The sequence below is a fragment of the Aspergillus caelatus genome, assembly GCF_009193585.1.
Source record: "Aspergillus caelatus strain CBS 763.97 unplaced genomic scaffold BDV27scaffold_14, whole genome shotgun sequence".
NCBI lineage: Eukaryota > Fungi > Ascomycota > Eurotiomycetes > Eurotiales > Aspergillaceae > Aspergillus > Aspergillus caelatus.
The window spans coordinates 165,301-184,777 of record NW_022475277.1 but is presented as its reverse complement, the minus strand read 5'-3'; the positions used below and the strand labels follow the sequence as shown (position 1 = coordinate 184,777).

The 19,477-nt window shown below is 46.3% G+C and overlaps 5 protein-coding genes across 5 annotated transcripts; 2 read left to right on the top strand and 3 right to left on the bottom strand.

Annotated features, from left to right (window-relative positions):
* Positions 1-219: 219 nt before the first annotated feature.
* On the bottom strand, positions 220-2,238 carry BDV27DRAFT_17569 (Zn(II)2Cys6 transcription factor domain-containing protein). The gene is made up of 5 exons (XM_032075915.1): positions 2,020-2,238; positions 1,709-1,822; positions 1,549-1,652; positions 740-1,436; positions 220-627 (listed from the first exon to the last, which is right to left on the bottom strand). The coding sequence occupies exons 2-4, from the start codon at positions 1,814-1,816 to the stop codon at positions 743-745; spliced, it is 906 nt and encodes a 301-aa protein (XP_031932300.1). The 5' UTR covers positions 1,817-1,822; positions 2,020-2,238; the 3' UTR covers positions 220-627; positions 740-742.
* Positions 2,239-4,285: 2,047 nt separating this feature from the next.
* BDV27DRAFT_166161 (ABC-2 type transporter-domain-containing protein) lies at positions 4,286-9,268 on the top strand. Its single transcript, XM_032074118.1, has 4 exons — positions 4,286-5,464; positions 5,524-6,206; positions 6,318-8,322; positions 8,399-9,268. The coding sequence occupies exons 1-4, from the start codon at positions 4,318-4,320 to the stop codon at positions 8,908-8,910; spliced, it is 4,347 nt and encodes a 1,448-aa protein (XP_031932299.1). The 5' UTR covers positions 4,286-4,317; the 3' UTR covers positions 8,911-9,268.
* An 826-nt stretch (positions 9,269-10,094) lies between these two features.
* Positions 10,095-11,331, bottom strand: BDV27DRAFT_121256 (uncharacterized protein). Its single transcript, XM_032065318.1, has one exon. It carries the CDS (start codon positions 11,123-11,125, stop codon positions 10,703-10,705), a length of 423 nt encoding a protein of 140 aa, XP_031932298.1. The 5' UTR covers positions 11,126-11,331; the 3' UTR covers positions 10,095-10,702.
* A 3,041-nt stretch (positions 11,332-14,372) lies between these two features.
* Positions 14,373-15,787, top strand: BDV27DRAFT_121254 (MFS transporter). The gene has a single exon (XM_032065317.1). It carries the CDS (start codon positions 14,382-14,384, stop codon positions 15,678-15,680), a length of 1,299 nt encoding a protein of 432 aa, XP_031932297.1. The 5' UTR covers positions 14,373-14,381; the 3' UTR covers positions 15,681-15,787.
* A 1,398-nt stretch (positions 15,788-17,185) lies between these two features.
* BDV27DRAFT_153289 (uncharacterized protein) lies at positions 17,186-17,755 on the bottom strand (the record flags this gene model as incomplete). The annotated part of the gene is made up of 1 exon (XM_032071756.1): positions 17,186-17,755. One exon carries the CDS (start codon positions 17,753-17,755, stop codon positions 17,186-17,188), a length of 570 nt encoding a protein of 189 aa, XP_031932296.1.
* Between the last annotated feature and the right edge of the window lie 1,722 nt (positions 17,756-19,477).

Genomic DNA, 19,477 nt, shown 5'->3' with positions numbered 1-19,477 from the left:
TCTGTCAAAAAACGCGAACTTTGGGCTGATACAATTAGCAACAAACGTGTAGAGGCATGGTTTCGGGCGCTGTCCTGCCGCGGGAGTTTTGCGGTGCTTTCGCGGAGATTCACAGTCTCCAACCAGACCACAGACGGCAATCACGTGCGCTTCCACCGGTAAAACATTAATCCGAGAGGCGCTGGAACCGACCGGCTTGATCAGCTCGCGCTGCAAGCAGCCAAGCTACTGACGCCAGAGCAACAGATCGTGCCCGTCTACAAGAAGACACCACAAACCCTTACCAGTCCACTGATAAGATATATGACACCGTGACCTGAGCTTTACGTGACCCCCGCTGTCAAATCAAAGCGCAAGTAGAGCTGCGTAACTTGATAATGAAAGTAGGAGATAATTTCCATAAATTGCCTGGCGAAGTTCCTATACCTAGCCGGGGAGGCAGAGCTGCCTGAGAGCCAGTATAAGATAAAGTTGAACCAGCGCCTCACCCATAAGGTTCATGAGATGAGTATTGCCTACCGGGGAAGTGACAACTTTTGACAAGTTCTGAGCTGGTCATTATAGTCAGCCGTAGTTCCTGTCTTGGTACCATGTTTAATCGCTTTGCACTGCAAGGTCAAAGAGTATCTGCGGATTGAATCAAGTAGTATGAGCCTACTAAACCCCATTGAAGAAACTGAAAAAGAGGGGAACCAAAAAAGGGAAGATGCTGTACAATACGCGGGCTTCTTTCGCTTACCAGTTAGATGGGCGAGGTTGTTGAGTTTAGATCCAGATATTGATAGAAATCATCATGTTCACTTTTTGCATCCATGAAAGAGGGCATTGTCACGCAGCTTGCGGGTATCTGACAGTGAAATACCGGCGATAACATTGGGTTATCGAATTTGTGATTAATTATTTGGGATGGTTCCATCCTGTATATTTCATCAAAGGCATCGAAGTCACTGTTGGATAATTGCGACAGGCCGTGTGAAGTGGTAGGGCTTCCCGCTCCCTGTAACCACACTGGTTCAATGTATAGCGGATTCTGAGGAAGTGTTTGAGGTTGAAGCTTGATTGTTGACGCCTGTGATATGAAGCTTGGAGGCATAGGAGGAAGTTCAAATGGTACGCAGGCATCTCCAGAACATGAGTCTGTGGGCGGTGTTTGTGTGCTCTTTGAACTTCTGTTTGATAGATCCAGGTTTTGAAAGCTCCCAGCGCTCTGATCCCACAATTTCTGCTGCAGAGCCTCGATATTTTCTTCAAAATAACTCTCTTTCATATGGTCCAGAACGCCGAGCTGTGTGAGTAGATCATGTGTAAGTGGGTGACCATCTTGTCCGCATTTCACTGGACTATTTTGCGGGCGTTCCCTCTTCCTAGAAAGTTGATATAATTTCTGAAGGCCATACACAAGCCAGGTCTGTTGCTGCTCTAGCATCTCAACATATCTGTATACGCAAGTTATACGTTAGCAAAACTCACGTCCTATTTGTCACATCTCAAAAATAAAAACAGAAAAGAATATAAATAGCAAGGCCATCGCTAAAGATTGATGCTCACCCCTTGGGGTACAATCTTCCATAATTGGGAGTTCTCTTCCTCTCGCCAAAGAAACAGATAGAATTATCTGCCCTACACCGTCCACAAGGTGTAGTACCGTCGCACTGTAGCGGTTTAAGGCGTTAAGGAATGATGATGTGTTAGGCTGTGGCTTGCTTACCTTTGACTTCTTTAATCTACATCGATCACATGCCTTGCTTACCCTTTTGCGAAGATTGCTATCCGAACGTGAATGGCATGAGGTGGTTGATGATTGATGTGCGTTCATTATGTACTATTCAAATAGTCAACCAGACAAAGCACTGTTGATGAAGCGAGAGAATCAAGGCATCAATTTCACTGGAAGGCGGAAACAGAACTTCCCGCTGTTTTGACATTGGAAGCTAAGGGTGTTCGACGATACAACAAAACTCGTCGAACGGCGAACGGTGGACGGAAGGAAGCAAAAAAGAAAGTAACAGAGTTACGTACCAATATGAATGTCCCAGATGGAAGATTAATGGACTTTAAGCCAACCTAAGGTACTGAAGTGGCTGGGTATAGTTATCGATGAGGGCAAAGAGTCGACAGTTTTTGTGCAGATCGAAAGGCGATGTTGATGTTAATTGGGTTTATAGTACGCCATAGAAGTTAAATGTTTGTGGAGAGATTGACTACAGCCTACGAACTGTAAACAAACGAGTGATATCAGCATTATATGGGTTGGAAGTAGTCATGGTCGTGCCGCAGCTGCAAATAAATCCACTTCCGTTCTTCTCCGATCTACCTGACGCGCCGTACCCAACAGACCTAGCAGGGGCCAGAATGCCCAGAGAGGAAAAAAGCAAGCCAGGCTAGCTTTCTGCGGCGATTCCCTTCCCCACTCCACACTAATATCCTATCCGCCAGTACCGGTCGCGGGCGGGGCAATTTTCCTGTCTGGATTGGTTATGCTTGCCGCCAAGGCATTGGGTGCATGCAATGAGGTTAATCCATTCTGCACAGGTTGATCGGCGACGACTATCAGATCCAACCAAGGACAAGGATACGTACCCCTGATAAGGTAACTTGGCAGCTAGTACTCCGTAATTGAACACACATTGGACATGCCAAACATCAAGAAACCCAAAAGCAGCAAAATCCTGGACCTGCTCTGCGATTGTGTGATCGACTACACAGGTATAGCGTGCGTATCAGTAGAATACGATCCAGCTCAGGAGAACAACAATCATGACGGCCTCTTACATGCTTCGAGCTTGTGCCGAGATTTTGCCGAGATGCAACCGAGATTCTGTGGATCATGCGTGATTTAGTAATTTCCAAGATACTTCCTCTTAGAGCGTTCCGCTTCGAACTGATCGGCTTCCATACCCGAGTAGCTTGGATGAATGATTAATGGAAACAACAAGAATGCCTGCTTAAGATAAAATAAGCTTATGTTACTAGGCCGACAGATCTTGGCTCTTGATCATCAAGGTAGTCACTTATGCTAGATTCAACAGGGTAGCCTACGACAGGAGTTGTTCGCTGCCACTTACTAGAGGGGGAAAGCATATGTTCATGTAATGCTAAATGTTACAGTATATTATACGATATTTCTATAATCCTTACAACAGCTATTTCGATGTATACACAAGTAGGTGGATACTTGCAGTAGGAAAGTAAATAAGCACCTCAAGGAGTTCGTTCTCATCTTCCAAAACGTGGTGGAGTGTAGAGACTCCCTAGTAGAATTCAAGATAGTATTATCGTTCGTTATCTTATCCTTTAGCTAGAGGTCCAGCTACGTCATCGACTCCCAGGTTCACGAATATTACTCAAGATGGAATACAGAAGTCGGAGAGGGCCCCAAGACCAGCATATCAGTACTCCCTGTTCTTATTTACTGCTTAGAAGAAACCTATGATTAATTTTAGCAAACGAATTTTCCGCGTAAGTGGATAAAACTAGCTATTCTTAGGCGGTTAATTATCGTCGGTGAGTGGTCAATGTAGCCTAATCAGGAACCTGATTCGAGATCGAACCAAGCTCTCGGCCTCTTCTACAGAATTGTAGTCTCTGCCTGAAGCCCTCATTCTTGGCTCGTCTCTGATTTACTGTATGAATCTGAATGACTGTGCTTCTGAATGGGAAAGTCAGAATCGCCTTCATACTTTTCCGTGGTTTTAATCTGAGACACCTGAATGATAAGTTGACACTGCAGCTTGGACTTCCTACAGCTACATATACCTTCATTCAATACATGTTGATATGGGTTTTCAAGGGCTTGAGCTGATTGCAACCGGGCATAGTTCGCTTGAGAGTCCAGAGCAGTCTGTATATCGCTGCATTATTCCCGATTAGTAAATCCACCCCTATCTCCCACGCCGTCCTCCCTGATTTTCCCGATTCAAAGGTGAGTACCTTCATAAGGAGTAGTAGCTTGTCCACTATTGGCCTAACAAGGTGGATCTTTGCGCGATATTCCAACATTCTGATGGATAGTAAGCACTTGTTTCCTTGTCTCCGGGGCCACACCCGCCAAAACTCGGCTGTGAGTGCCTCCCACAGAGCAGTCGCTGCATGTAGAAGGTATGAGTAGGTGTGGATACAGTAGTTACTAGTAATTACAACCCCTGTAGCACGCAGATTCTAAATTTGGCTCTGCTCTAGAACATCGGTCTATGTGTATATATATGTCCTTTCCCTCCCCTAAAGTCTTGGTTAGTTGAATGCACACTCCATATCTTCTTCTAGTTCGACGGAATTCAGATCCCTTCGTTGCTCACGATTACCTCTTCTTCTCGCATCATGGAGAATCCAGCCAATGATCCTCTTGACTCGAGGGCGCCCACGGAATGTGGTGAATATGACAAGGATGCAGACACGGAAAAGGAAACCCTCACTGTTCCTGAAATCCGAGGAGCCGCCAGCGCAGAGACCCTTATAGTACCAGGCACTAGCAACGCTGTCAGCACAGAAACCATCGCCTCGCCCAATTGTAGCGATATCATTTCAACACCCAAAAATGACCCAGGATGGGGCATGACCGATCATGTCATCTCGACAAGGGAAAGAGAGGAAGCCGCGGGTTACAAGCCACGACAATTGGGCATCACCTGGCAGAATCTGACTGTTGAGGTGCCATCTGCTGAGACTGCAGTTAACGAAAATGTCATCTCGCAATTCAATATACCGCGAGTGATCGGAGACTTTCTGCGAAAGCCGCCTCTGAAATCAATCTTGCAGGGTAGCCATGGTTGTGTCAAACCTGGTGAGATGTTGCTGGTTTTAGGCCGGCCTGGTTCTGGGTGCACAACGCTGCTCAAGTTGCTTGCTAATATGCGTCGGGGATACTATAATATCACCGGGGACATAAGGTTCGGCAGCATGTCTAGTGACGAGGCCCAGAAGTACCGAGGGCAGATTGTTATGAATACTGAGGAGGAGCTCTTCTACCCCCGCTTAACGGTGGGTCAAACTATGGACTTTGCAGCGCGGCTTAAGATTCCCTTCCACCTTCCGGATGGAACCAAGTCAAACGCAGACTACACAGCTGAGACTACCAAGTTTCTGCTGGAGGCAATGAAGATTTCACATACAGTTGATACAAAGGTGGGAAATGAATATGTCCGCGGTGTTTCTGGTGGAGAGAGAAAGCGTGTTTCTATCATTGAGTGCATGGCTACTCGAGGCTCTATCTACACCTGGGATAACAGTACCCGTGGTCTGGATGCTAGTACAGCACTAGAATGGGCAAAGGCTCTTCGAGCCATGACCGACGTCCTTGGGCTTTCCACAGTTGTTACCCTCTACCAGGCAGGTAACGGAATCTACAACCTGTTTGACAAAGTCCTCGTATTGGACGAGGGGAGGCAGATCTACTATGGGCCGGCAGCTGCTGCAAAAAGGTTCATGCAAGACCTGGGATTTGTGTATACTGATGGTGCCAATGTTGGTGAGTTGTCTTACTACTCTCCCCTGGAAGAAACAGCCGTATTGATTTATTTATGCCAGGGGACTTTCTGACTGGTGTGACTGTCCCAACCGAGCGCCAGATCAGACCAGGTTACGAAAGCCGATTTCCTCAAAATGCAGATGCCATTCTAGCTGAGTATAAGAATTCGCCAGTCTATCAACATATGGTTGCAGAATACGACTACCCTAACAGCGATATCGCCCACCAGAGAACTGAAGACTTCAAGGAATCCATCGCCTGGGAAAAGTCAAAGTATCTACCCAAGAACAGTCCGCTAACAATTAGCTTCTGGAGTCAAGTCGAGGCTTGCACGATTCGTCAGTATCAGATTTTGTGGGGGGACAAGTCAACATTCCTGGCAAAGCAGATTCTGTCAACTATTATGGCTTTAATAGCAGGCTCCTGCTTTTACGACTCCCCTCCAACATCTCTGGGCCTATTTACCAAAGGTGGTGCCGTCTTTTTCGCTCTTCTTTATAATTGTATCGTGGCCATGTCTGAGGTCACTGAATCCTTCAAAGGTCGTCCGGTCTTGCTGAAGCACAAGTCATTCGCCATGTATCACCCAGCTGCATTCTGTCTGGCTCAAATTGCTGCCGATTTTCCTGTGTTGTTGATCCAATGCAGTGTATTCTCGATTGTGATATATTGGATGTCCGGCTTAAGGCATACAGCAGCCGCGTTCTGGACCTTCTGGGTTATTTTGTTTACCGTTACCCTAGTAAGTTCCTCTATTTGATAAAGACCGTGGGGTCTCCGACTTCTTTTTCCTTCTTCCTGCTTCACGATTCCTATTTCGTCATTACGGCATCCGCTGATAATTATGATACAGTGTATTACCGCTTTGTTTCGTTGTATTGGAGCAGGATTTAGTACCTTCGAAGCCGCCTCAAAAGTATCCGGAACTGCAGTCAAGGCCATCGTTATGTATGCTGGTTACATGATTCCTAAAGGCCAGGTCAAGAACTGGTTCCTTGAATTGTACTACACAAATCCGTTTGCCTATGCCTTTCAGGCCGCTCTCACCAACGAATTTCATGATGAGACCATCCCCTGTGTCGGCAATAACCTAGTCCCGAATGGTCCTGGCTACGAAAACGTGCCCTCGGGTCATAAAGCCTGTACAGGTGTTGGTGGAGCCGCTCTTGGTGCAGACTTTGTGACCGGTGATCAGTATCTCACGTCATTGCACTACAAGCATTCACAGCTGTGGAGGAACTACGGTATTGTTTGGGCTTGGTGGGCATTCTTCGCAGGGCTTACTATGATTTGCACCTCATTCTGGAGTGATGGAGGCAATTCTGCTTCCCTATATATACCCCGCGAGAAAGTCAAGCATGGGCATAAGTCAGATGTCGAGGCACAGAATGAGAAGAATCCCAATCGAGGTGCGGGCAGCAGAGTCTCAGGCCCGGAAGATGAACATTTAACCCGGAACACCTCCATTTTTACCTGGAAGGATCTTACATATACGGTTAAAACTCCAGCTGGAGACCGGGTCCTACTGGATCAAGTGTGTGGGTGGGTAAAACCGGGAATGCTGGGTGCGCTGATGGGCTCCTCAGGTGCTGGAAAGACAACACTACTTGATGTCCTTGCCCAGCGTAAGACAGATGGAACAATTAAGGGATCAATCATGGTTGATGGTCGGCCATTGCCGGTTTCATTCCAGAGAATGGCAGGATACTGCGAGCAATTAGATGTCCATGAACCCTATGCCACTGTCCGTGAAGCACTTGAGTTTTCTGCTCTTCTTCGTCAGTCTCGAGATATACCTGAAGATGAAAAGCTCAAGTATGTCGATACGATTATCGATCTTCTAGAACTTCATGATCTTGAGAATACTCTGATTGGTACAGTAGGGAAAGGTCTTAGTATTGAACAACGAAAGCGTGTTACTATCGGAGTCGAGCTGGCCTCTAAACCCAGTATTCTAATCTTTCTAGATGAGCCTACATCAGGTCTTGATGGCCAGTCTGCATACAACACAGTCAGATTTCTGCGGAAACTTGCAGATGCTGGTCAAGCTATTCTGGTTACTATTCACCAGCCCTCTGCCCAACTCTTTGAACAATTTGATACCTTACTACTTCTGGCTCGGGGAGGAAAGACAGTTTACTTTGGTGATATTGGTGAAAACGCTGCAACAATCAAATATTACTTTGGGAAAAATGGCATTGAATGTCCACCAGAATCCAACCCAGCTGACTTTATGATTGATGTGGTTACTGGTAGTCTGGAAGCTGCCAAAGACAAGGACTGGCATCAGATCTGGCTGGACTCAGACGAGCACACACGCATGATGATTAATCTGGATAATATGATTGCCGAAGCTGCTTCCAAGCCTTCTGGGACTCATGATGATGGCTACGAGTTCTCTATGCCTTTGTGGGAACAGATTAAAATTGTGACGAAGCGTATGAACGTCTCCTTGTTCCGAAACACCAACTATATCAATAACAAGGCTTCATTGCATGTTATTTCTGCCTTGCTGAATGGGTTCTCCTTCTGGCGAGTTAGCCCTAACTTGTCTGCTTTGCATCTGAAGATGTTCACAATCTTCCACTTTGTCTTTGTTGCCCCTGGTTGTATCAACCAACTACAACCTCTCTTTCTCCAGCGCCGTGATATCTACGATGCCCGAGAGAAGAAGTCAAAAATGTACTCGTGGTTTGCCTTCACTACCGCTTTGATCGTATCTGAGTTCCCTTACCTAATCATATGTGCTGTGCTCTACTTCCTCTGCTGGTATTACTGTGTCCGGCTCTTTCCCCATGACTCGAATCGATCTGGTGCGATGTTTTGGATTATGATGTGGTTTGAATTCGTATATACTGGTGAGCGTTTTCCCGTCCTATACTCCTCGTCTTGCTCTGGATAAGTACTTGTTAACACGTTTGTTTTTGCCTCCAGGAATTGGCCAGTTCATTGCCGCTTACGCCCCCAACGCTGTGTTCGCTGCGCTTGTCAATCCCCTCATCATCAGTATACTGCTGCTATTCTGCGGTGTTTTTGTGCCCTATACTCAACTCAATGTCTTTTGGAAGTACTGGCTGTACTATCTGAACCCATTCAACTACGTTGTGGGGGGTATGTTGACCTTCGGTATCTGGGATGCTCGAGTGACCTGCAACGAGGATGAATTCGCCGTGTTTGACCCACTTAATGGAACTTGTGGCGAGTACTTAGCCACTTTCATGGCTGGGAACGGGCAGAGAATTAATCTGACCAACCCCGACGCTACCTCACAATGCAAGGTGTGCGAGTTCCGAACAGGAAGTGACTTCCTGGCAACCCTCAACATTAACCACTACTATGTTGGTTGGAGAAACGGTGCCATTACTGTCCTTTATGCTATCAGCGGATATGCATTGGTCTATGGACTGATGAAGTTGAGAACCAAGGCCAGCAAAAAGGCCGAATAAATCCCATTCCCTTCTTCCCTCCCTTGCCCCGCTTTTTCACCCTTGTCCTTTATTCTCTTTCGATTACCTCATTTGGACCAACGGATGACGTCGAGTAATCATCTTCCATGATTGTTCCGTCTCCTCACTCGTTGCTTTCTTGCCTTACCATTATAGACTTTCTTTTAAGCTTCTTCAGGGCTAGAGCTGGCATCGGGCCGGGTTCGGGCCCAAAATCTAGGACCCGCACCCGTCTCGAACCTCGGGCCAACCTAGGTTGACCCGACCCGAAAAAGCCCGAAAAACCCGCTACTAGACCGAATTAGATAAGGTTTTGCTTAGTAATTAGATATCTTATCTATATAGGCTTAGACTAAAATTTTAATCTGATTTTTATAGCGCTATATCTCTATCAATTCTATATATATTGTTAGTAGGGGCTTCCGTCTGGCGGCCTGGAGGCCCGGAAGTACGGGTTCTTCCGGCCCGCTAAGCGGGCCCACAACGCCTAGCTAGGAAGATAGAAAGCTTAGATAGGATGAGAATTCACGAATGAATGAAAAAAGTCCTCCCACCTATGCATTAATATATATAAGATCAATATTTTCTATATATATATATTCTATATTTTCTAGTTTCTTTGACTATATTATACTAAGAAAAGTCCACTTAGATTTCCTGGATTCGGCGCGGGTTTGTGCAATAGAATCTGAACCCGGAGCCGGATTTTGTCCTCTGAGTCTGCCCCTGGAAATTGCCGGGTTCGGGGCGGGTTGGGCTTTTCGGGAACCCGGCCAACTTCAGTTGGATGTCTGGCAAAAACTTCTTCATATGGCGTGAAAGTGCCCAGCACCTCAAAGGTATTGGCTTCCAGGATGTCATGGAATTAAACTTATTGTAGTCGCAATGTGGGTTAGTTCGTAGTGTCAAATATATAAATCAAACTGTTAGTCCTCACAGTTGAGCACTAATCCTCTCTTTGCATGAGCTTGGTCATTTTAACCAATATCGACTTTGCCAAGGAGTTGAAGAGTTCTCATTTCAAGTGCTAATATCGATACTGAAATGGCCCCAAGAGCGCGGATGCAACTTTATAACGCAGATGCGCTAAATGCTAGAACATGACGAGACCCGTGTATATCTGCCAATCACTGCCGTTTACGGGAAAACAGGTAGGCCATATTCGATCAACTAAACTCAGCTTGATGCATTATTAAGAAACAATATTTCATGTCCCTTAGTTGTAGCATCCCAAATTCTGATAACAAGTGTATACACTAGATAGACTCAGCCTATCGACCTTGATTTACTATCTTGTAGCTGTTAGCTTCCATGAGCACCTTGGGACCTGCGGGGCCATGGTTCGACATCATTCTCAGAAGATCGCAATGAATTTGAGCCGCCAGAGTATTCCACCAGATGGCCAGCTGGTAAGCAGAGCTCTTGATTGAACATCTCAGGATGATGGCAAGGCATAACCATTATCTCAGCGGTGCCTACGTGAATTTAGTCCACCCGCCAGTGTATGGATCTACTCAGATGTACAGGCCTCACAGACTTGTACCCGAACAAATTGAGCATAAGCTGCTGGTTAGCAAGGGTACTCAGCAGTACATGATGAACAGCATTTCTTCCAGCGATAGCAAGTCCGTACACAAATGGACAACTTTTGAGGAGCATCTCGGTCCCGAAAGGTTACGGCCTTTACCAAATCAGCAACACAGCACATTCTACAGTCGAAGATGACTTCTGGGTCGTTTCCCGCCTCTTCCACAATCTCCGAGAGCATGTCCAGAGAGCCCACCCCACCACCCTACTGGCCGCTACCATGGTTGGACTCTACGCCTCCCTGCATGCCATGCTGAACCGCCAGTTTCACATACTCAGCGGTTTGTATGTCCTTCAGTGCGATCGGCCAGTCCCAATGCTGACGGCAGAACGGTAGATCTGCCCAACCATGGGTTAGTCCGGGAAACGTGATATGGGCCCAATCAGCCGCTGCAGTCGACATGTCTTCAAAGCTTCTGCCGTGCCTTTTCTGCGAACTTATTCGAAGTATGGGATCGGAGAAACTGATTTCAACTCCGACACTGTCATTCCGCAGAACCCAGGCTGGTGCGACCGCAATCGGATACTCATAGCCCCAGACATATCTGAAACTATCTGCTAAGAGACATTCTTTCGCCAGTCGTTCCCATGTGTGAGGATCAAATGATAATCCTGAGTTTTCTGTCATGGAGCCCTTCACAGTAGATTCCCCCAACCCAACCACCGGGGAAATGTACGGCAGTAGATGATGCTGAGTTGAAGGTACTGTGGCTAAGCTAAGCTTAATTTGTTCTTCCCTCTCTCTCCCTGAACTTAATTATTGCATATGAAAATTAAAGTGAATTTATAGAGACGTGTGAATCCTTTTCCGATAAAGAATTGAGGTATTTTTCCGTAGAAGCTTGGTTATCACGAGTAATCTATATGGACCGAAAACGAAGTCCTGACGTAGTACTATTATGGGAGGCGATCGTGATAGGCGAATCAATGTCTCGCCTCCGCAGCCGCGAGGCGCCGAGGGACTTTCGGCCGACAAAAGCAATCACATCATAACTCCCCAAATCAGGCAACCCCACTGGTTGATGCTAGATATTATTAGTTAGATTCTGGTCTGCCGGCATATGGCGGCTACATTATTTTGACCGAAACCAAGCTCTTCTGATTTTCTGAGGACTTACCAGTAAAAGTCTTTTAGCCCTGAGTAGCTTGTATCTTCCATCTCTAATATTTCTTAATCATGTAGACCTGATCTTTCTCAGGAGGGGCCACCAACTACCCTTTTCGCATAGCGAGCAACGCAACCAAGAAGCTCAAGTGCAATCAATACTGCAGTAAGTGGCCATGGGGGCGTGAGCCAACAATGTTCAGATGGCTGAGCCGTTTAGATTATCAATGAAATGGTATGTCCTTTTGTATACTTGCTAAGGTCTTATAGAATTGGGTTGATATAATTATAATGGCCAAACTGAGTGTCATACTATTTGCGACTCATGTCTACAAGGGATGGGCGGGCCCTACTTCTTTCTTTGTGGCCTCACTGAAAGTATGTTTGTTCTTACTATCTAGCTCGATCACGCAATGATCTTCCAGTACAGAGCAGATTTTGTCTATACAAAAGCCGTTTTCCAATTAATCCCATAATATATGTGTACGATCCAAGTCTATTGACAAGTGACTATTCACTGAGCTTCCCTTGAACTGTAATAATCCTCTTTAGAAAATAGCTAGACTGAAGCATAATACCAACTTTCCGCTGTTGCTAAATGTGATAGACCCAAAAAAGAAAAAAAGAAGCTCTACCAAAAAGATTTACACAGAACCTCCGAGATTGTTAACTACTCATTTGATGTCTGTGGCAGCCTATCTTGTTACATGTTCAATTTTGAGCGCCTCCTGCCTAAAGCTCTAGTCTGTCCCAACTTTCTCGGAGGAAGTACATTGAGTATTGTATTTTCGCAGCTCAAGTTGCCCTTCGACCATGGCTTTCTGCAATTGCCAGGCTTGGCTGTCTGCTTCAAGCCGCTCAATCTTTCGCAATAGGGCTTCTTTTTCCCGTAACAGTCGAAGAATCATACGCTCCTTCTGTTCGTTGCATGCGACCATTTCCCGTGCGTGCTGCTGGAGCGTAGCTGCTTCGTAGCGTGCTTGGCTCAAAAGTAGCTCAATTCTGTATATTGTATTTGCTGTCGCTATTGCTGCGGTCATATCAGTGCTGCTATAATCACGTTTCATATTAGATCCTGGCTAGAGATCCCACCTGGACACTGTGCGGGGGTTGTCTTTCTCTGGTCAAAAGACATCATATTAGGCAGTGAACCGATATTCACATGCGATAGACTTCATTGCAATGTTGGTTAAATCATATCAGTTGCGCCCTGCGGCGGTTGGATATAGATATCGACTTACCTCCCTCTGCAACATCCAGGTGTGGCTAAGGTATTGTTGACCCTATTGTTTAATTTACTCGACTGGATCTATTGAAGGTCATCGGTCTTACTCAGCAACCAAGCAACTAAAGTAGGATATGCTAGTCGACACAAGTCTGGAAGGCTGAGACAAAGGAACAATATCATGTTGCGTCATTTTTTTTTTCCAGTGACATAGCTTGATGTGCAGTGTACTAATATGCAGGCAGAAATGGGTTTCTAATTCTTTCCGGGTTGTAGGGGAAAGGGAACGAATTTTCAAAAAGACGACGTTCACATGACTCAATTTTACAACCAAATTCCTGCCAACTTGGCAATGCTGATGAGATGTAAATGGCGGGATCACACGGTTTGGAACGATATGAATATCCGCTGGACCGGGCGATGATGGGATCTTGTTTAGCGCGATTTTCTACTATAGAAGCTTTTTGTTCTAGACTGGCGAAGATTCGGTGTTGGAGGCTTGTTTGCCTATCAATCGTGACGGCCCACTGGAAGTCCCCACTATATCCAACGGGATTGCTACCCGGTTAAATCCCTCATCTAACTGGTAGCATCCATATCACTGCGTTACTGCAAGTGGTCGATGATCAGACGGGTGAACGCATTTCACGTTATCTGCAAACATCAGACAAAAATGTTTGGAAGGGTATCTAAAAATTCGGTGTCCGGCTTGAGCATTGGAGATCCAGGCCACGGCCACCACCTTGGACTTGTAAAAGAAATGCTAATTCCAATGGACCGCGATAAAGCACGTAAAGATGCTGGCTGTTACTTCGTAGCTTTCTCGGTGCCGAGAATTCTCCCACGCTACTATAATAGTGTATGCACATAGTTTACTCCACTTGGACGAGCTTATCAAGTTAACAAATCAAAATACAGAGTTAAAGGTCGTTACATGGGAATCAATAAATTTCGGATCAGCGGGATGCTGTTGTAAATTGTGCTGGCGGGTTAAATACCATATTACCTTTCCTCAACCGAAGAAATAATTCATTATGACAAGTATATGTTGAGCCACGCTTGCAATGTTGAAATGGCCATCTGTCGTCGGACTATATAGCACATATCTACCTTTTCTGTTACATTCAAGACACTTGACCTCATTTCTGCATTCTCACTCATAAAGCTTATCTTTTTACATTCCACACGCTCATAATGCCGCAAGAGTCGTCCGATGAAACCCAAAGAGTCAGTCTCAATACGTTGAGGACAGAAACACGGGAGACTCTTCAAGCATCGAGAGTGACGGAAAATAGTCCACCACTGGGTGTCAACTATCCTGAGCTTGGGCGTCCAGCAGAGCCCCTCTTCCCGGAAGAATACACTGTTGAGACACAAACAGGCTTGGTTCCGGTCAGGACTCTTGAGAGCATCCGGTCTACTGCCATCGGCGCGCCACGGCCTTCAACTCCCAATGTTGAAAAAGCAAGTAAGCCGTACGAATTTGTGACTTTTCAGATTAATGACCCGGCCAACCCATTTAATTGGTCTCGTTTGTATCGTTGGTATATCACGATGGTTGTGTCGGCCCTGGTTGTCTGCATTGCCTATGGCTCTTCTATTGTCACTGGGGGCCTGGGCTTGATCGAAGAAAAATATCACGTCTCTCTGGAAGTGGCTACCCTGACGTGTTCCATCATGGTTTGCGGGTTTGCTGTGGGCCCACTACTGTGGTCTCCTTTATCGGAGATAATAGGTCGACAACCGGTATACATTATCTCGCTGGCGCTATATACCATATTCCAGATCCCATGCGCCCTGTCGCCAAATATCGGTGGCCTCCTTGCCTGCAGGTTTCTGTGCGGCGTCTTCTCCAGTTCTGGTCTTTCCCTGGCTGGTGGTACCATCGCAGATATCTGGAACATTGAAGAACGCGGTATGGCCATTGCCTACTTTGCTGCCGCACCGTATTGTGGCCCCGTTATTGGCCCCATAGTCTGCGGTTGGATCAATGTCGGCTCACATCGGCTCGATCTCTTCTTCTGGACCAACATGGCTTTTGCAGGAGCAATGACGATTATCGTCGGGCTCATTCCAGAGACATATGCGCCGGTAATCCTCAAGCGCCGTGCAAAGAACCTTCGCCAGGAAACCGGCAACTTGAATATCATCACAGAGCAGGAGCAAGCCAAGCCGAGTTTCCGCGACATCGTCCGGATCAGTCTCATCCGACCCATTACAATGATTTTAACTGAACCTGTGCTAGATTTGATGTGCATGTACATCGTCCTCATCTACGCCTATCTTTATGCTTACTTTTTCGCCTACCCCGTCGTTTTTGGCAAACTGTACGGGTACAATGATGGCCAGATCGGCCTCATGTTCATTCCTATATTAATTGGCGCGGGCTTCTCGCTACTCATTACGCCCATGATCGAGAAGCGTTTCAAGCAAGTGTGTCGAACGCGGGCGCCCACACCCGAAGATCGTCTTGTTGGTGCCCTACTCGGTGCACCATTCATCCCCATTGCGATGTTTATTCTCGGCGCGACGTCGTTCAAGCATATCATCTGGGTTGGTCCAGCGTCATCTGGCATCGCTTTTGGATTCGGAATGGTGCTGTGTTACTACTCAGTGAATAATTATATCATCGACTCGTATCAGAAGTACGCGGCGTCGGCGCTGGCCGCGAAGGTGTTTTTGCGGTCAGGTGGCGGAGCTGCGTTTCCGCTGTTCACAACCCAGATGTATGACCGGCTGGGGTTGCAATGGGCGTCATGGCTATTGGCCTTTATTGGAGTAGCGATGGTGCTTGTTCCATATGGGTTTTATTGGTTTGGGGAAAGAATTAGAGCCAAGCTGTCTCACACATGAGCTCAGATTTCAAAACACAGTTGCAACTGAGCTGGAAATCCTTGGTATGGAGACCTCCGTAGAATTGGATAGAAGGACCAATCATTACAATCTAATATAGAGTGTCCTTTTTCTAATTCCCAGAAATCGGAGGGAATGTTGTTTATATAGAATTTAATAAGAAAATTTCAGTGCGATGTGTATATTCGGTAACGCAATTACAGTTTTGTCTCCATGAGCACAACTCCATTACATTCAGACAAGCTCGAATATAAGGGAGCCTGGAATGTTCAGCAGGTCCATTAGAGACTACGGTTTCATATATCAATGTACGATAAAAGTTGCTTGTACAGTAACATGAAAGAAAGCTTAGCGCTCACAAATCTCTCCTTCCTCAGCCAGATTGGCCAAAGTTCTTCGCATGTAATGTTGGTCATTACGCAACCTCCCCCAGCTCCTTCTTGTCGGTGATCAGTCGAGTGGTAAAAGTTCAGTTTTAGAAGAGCTCAGTAAACTTGTGTTACCACAAGAGAGCGGCATTTGCACAATATATGCGACACAAATAGATTTGCTCTGGACTGAGGAAATTGAAAGGAAAATCACGGCTTTCTTAATCATTGAACTCAATGTGGGTAGTGAACGTGCCCCACAGCTAAAGGCTTGAGCGGCTGAAAATATACAAGGCCTAATACTAGACTTCTTAATGATAATAGTAGAAGTAGGCAGAGCAATTACGATTACAACATAGCCTTTGATAACTTCAGCCTTATATAAGTTTCTTCCCATGAAGCACCATGTTGTGTGACATGATATGCGCCATATTGGGATTCCTGGCATGCGGATAGCTAGTCCTCGCTGAGAATCAGACTTCTACGCCAGCATGAACGCCTTGCGGCCGTTGGAGACGTCTGAGGCTCCCAACAGTGTGGAGGACCATAGTTTCTTGAAAGTGTTTCATTAATATGTGCCAAGGTGCCTGAGGGCATGGTGCATACATACCTCAAATTCAGCTTTGCCATCATAAAGATATTTATGCAAGGATAAAAACTTTTCGGTTAAGGTAGCACCTTAGGATTCAAGACAGTGCAATTTACTAATACTAGAAGATCTCTGGATATAGGAAATACAGTCAATATATCTTACAGAGCAAGCCGTATAATATAATATTACATCAGAGAGAGCGAAAAACGAACTCGGGTCAACCATCGCTCCAAGATGTCTACCATAATAAACAGTATCCGGGGTAACGAAGAGAGAACCGCTAAGGTGAGGCTTAAATTAAAATTCTCAATGTGGACAAAGGAGTCATGGCATTCGTAGCCAATAATCTAGCATTTAGATACATACGCTCTTTCCACAAGTGACAATCGCAGACAAACTTAACAAGGCATGTGCCAACACACCGCAGCCTAACAATCATCTTCATCCCCATCCTCGCACTCGCACTCGGATTCGGACTCACTATCATCAATATATATCTCGTCTCCAAGTCCTGAATCCCGGAGCGCCCTTCTCCTGGTCGCTTTTTATTTGACTTGGGCACTTGCAACATCCAGTAAAAGATCCTCCTCGCCGTTCCTGCAAGATGCCCCCTTTAAAAGGTGTTTATAATCATTTCCCAGCTCCTCCACCAAGGCTAACAACATGTTCTTTGGTAGATAGCGCCCAGGGGTTCCCCAGAAGGGTTCGCCCATTTCATCGCGAAGATATACGTCCGCAGTCTTGTCTTGGTTAAACCGCCATGCTCGCCGCAGAACTTGCAGGCAATAGTGAAAGTATAGGTACCGGGCTGCTGGGCGGAATGATGTTCGAAATTGCAGCTTCCTCCCATCTAGATCTCTATATCTGAGCGGCGATTCTGGCAGAGGTCGCCTGTCTAGCTTATCCCACGTCATGTCGATTATCCTGATCTTGTACTCTCGTACTTTGCCCTTCAACCACCCGAGGAGCTCGGCTACCTGTGGCCGTTCTGGTAGATCTGGCACAATAACCAGTTTTCCATCGTCGAAATATTTCTCTATGATAGATGAGATAAGAAGCCCATTCCGGGCAGATAAAAGCTCTGGTTCGCTGGTTTTGCCGCAAATGGCATCCATTGTGTCTTGTCCATGCATCCACGCAAATAAATGAGCGGCAGTGACCCCATAACGCCACATACGACATATAGTATCTCGAGTTTGTTTGTCTAAACTACTGGCCAATACTGTGATACATTTTACGAAACTACCTGAAGTTGACGTCTCCCACAGGAACTCGCTAGTTGTTATCATGGAGATCAAATTCATGGTTGATCCTTGGATGCAGAGACAGCCTGTCTGGATCGTGGATACGCCACCGCTTCATAAGGTCCCGGTATAAGGGCTGACCCGTCATCAGTCCACACTTTTGCTTCGCTCGCGAATTTATCGCTTATTCCTAGAGCGAAACAGGTAAATATAACTGGAGGTATAGTATTTGCCAGGTGAGGCAACTCTTGGTAGCAGAGACTTCATCGGTCTTTAGCATGGTACCTATAGCATTCCGGGCGTTGTTTAGAGAGAGTAATGAGATAATTGCGAGTAAATCTCTTTGAACAGCTGCTTGGCCCAAGACCTAGGTTGAAACAAAATAATGTACTGTGACAATTCTAAATATGGCTTCTGTTCTTTCGAACGAGATTTCTCCGCAGTAGGTCTGTCCCGGCTAGGTTGTTCGTGCAAGCGATGATAGTTTCATCTTATCTGTGCTATACTGCGCGCGCTATAATGAAAATATAGGTATCTGGCTGCTGGGGAAATGAACTCCGGAGTCTCTATTTATCAAGAGTTTCCACGTAGCTCGTAGCGACACTAGGAGCCTTGGGACGCGCCATAACTTTCCCCACTGCCTGGAGATCAAAGCGTAACTGCATCTCTACGACTAAGCTGCAATTTGGAAATGGCCCACTTGCCCAGTTTGTTGCAATGTAAGCAGGATTTCCCTTTGCCGCCGTACGAACCCCCGGACAACATCTCAGGTTAGTGCATTCCAGCGGATATTGCTCGTCAAGCGGCTATTCCCATGATGGATGTAGACACATGTCCCTGTTCTTTTCTTGCAAGAGCAGCTGTGTATCACAGTGGTATTTTCGGCCGAGGTGCAGTAAGTCCAGGGCTGCAATTGAGCACGGCAAGTACGACACAAGATCGTGGCATGTTTATCCTTCTAAAGAGCACATGGACAGACTTCGTCACTCTTTTTGCATCAAAATACTACGCAGTGCACTAAGTCATGACCCGTTATAATGAAGCCCATCCCGTACTGGTATCGCAGGATGAACCAGGCACCTTCTCAATCTTAGCTTTTTTGCTGCCCGTACCCCCTTGCTGCTCGATTCTACGAGCACTGGATGTAGTCATTTCAGCCTCTAGCATCGCTGCCTTTCTAGCTTGGACCGCCACGGCATGTTCTATCTGTCGGACATGGAATAACCCCTCTCTGACATTGGTTGAGGTTCCCGGCGTCTTTTATCACACCTCTCTTGACTCTGCTAATACAGTCTAGGGTAGTTTTTCCTCCATTCTGCCCTTCGCATATCCTCTTTCTCTGCACTTTTCCCTTGACCTCTCCATCGAGATCAGCTGGCAGCTTTATACTGTGTCCTCCATGAACCCTCGATATGTAACTTTGCTTACAGCCATCATGGGGTATGTTTGAAAAGGTGCTCCGTTAGATTGGCGTTATACGGACGCCAGCTGAGGGATACCACCCCCGGACGGAGCAAGTTGAGATAGCCGGGATGCTGTCACAGGCTGTAACTTGCAGGCTGCCCACCCCGTTTCCGGGGCTTGGAGACGTTA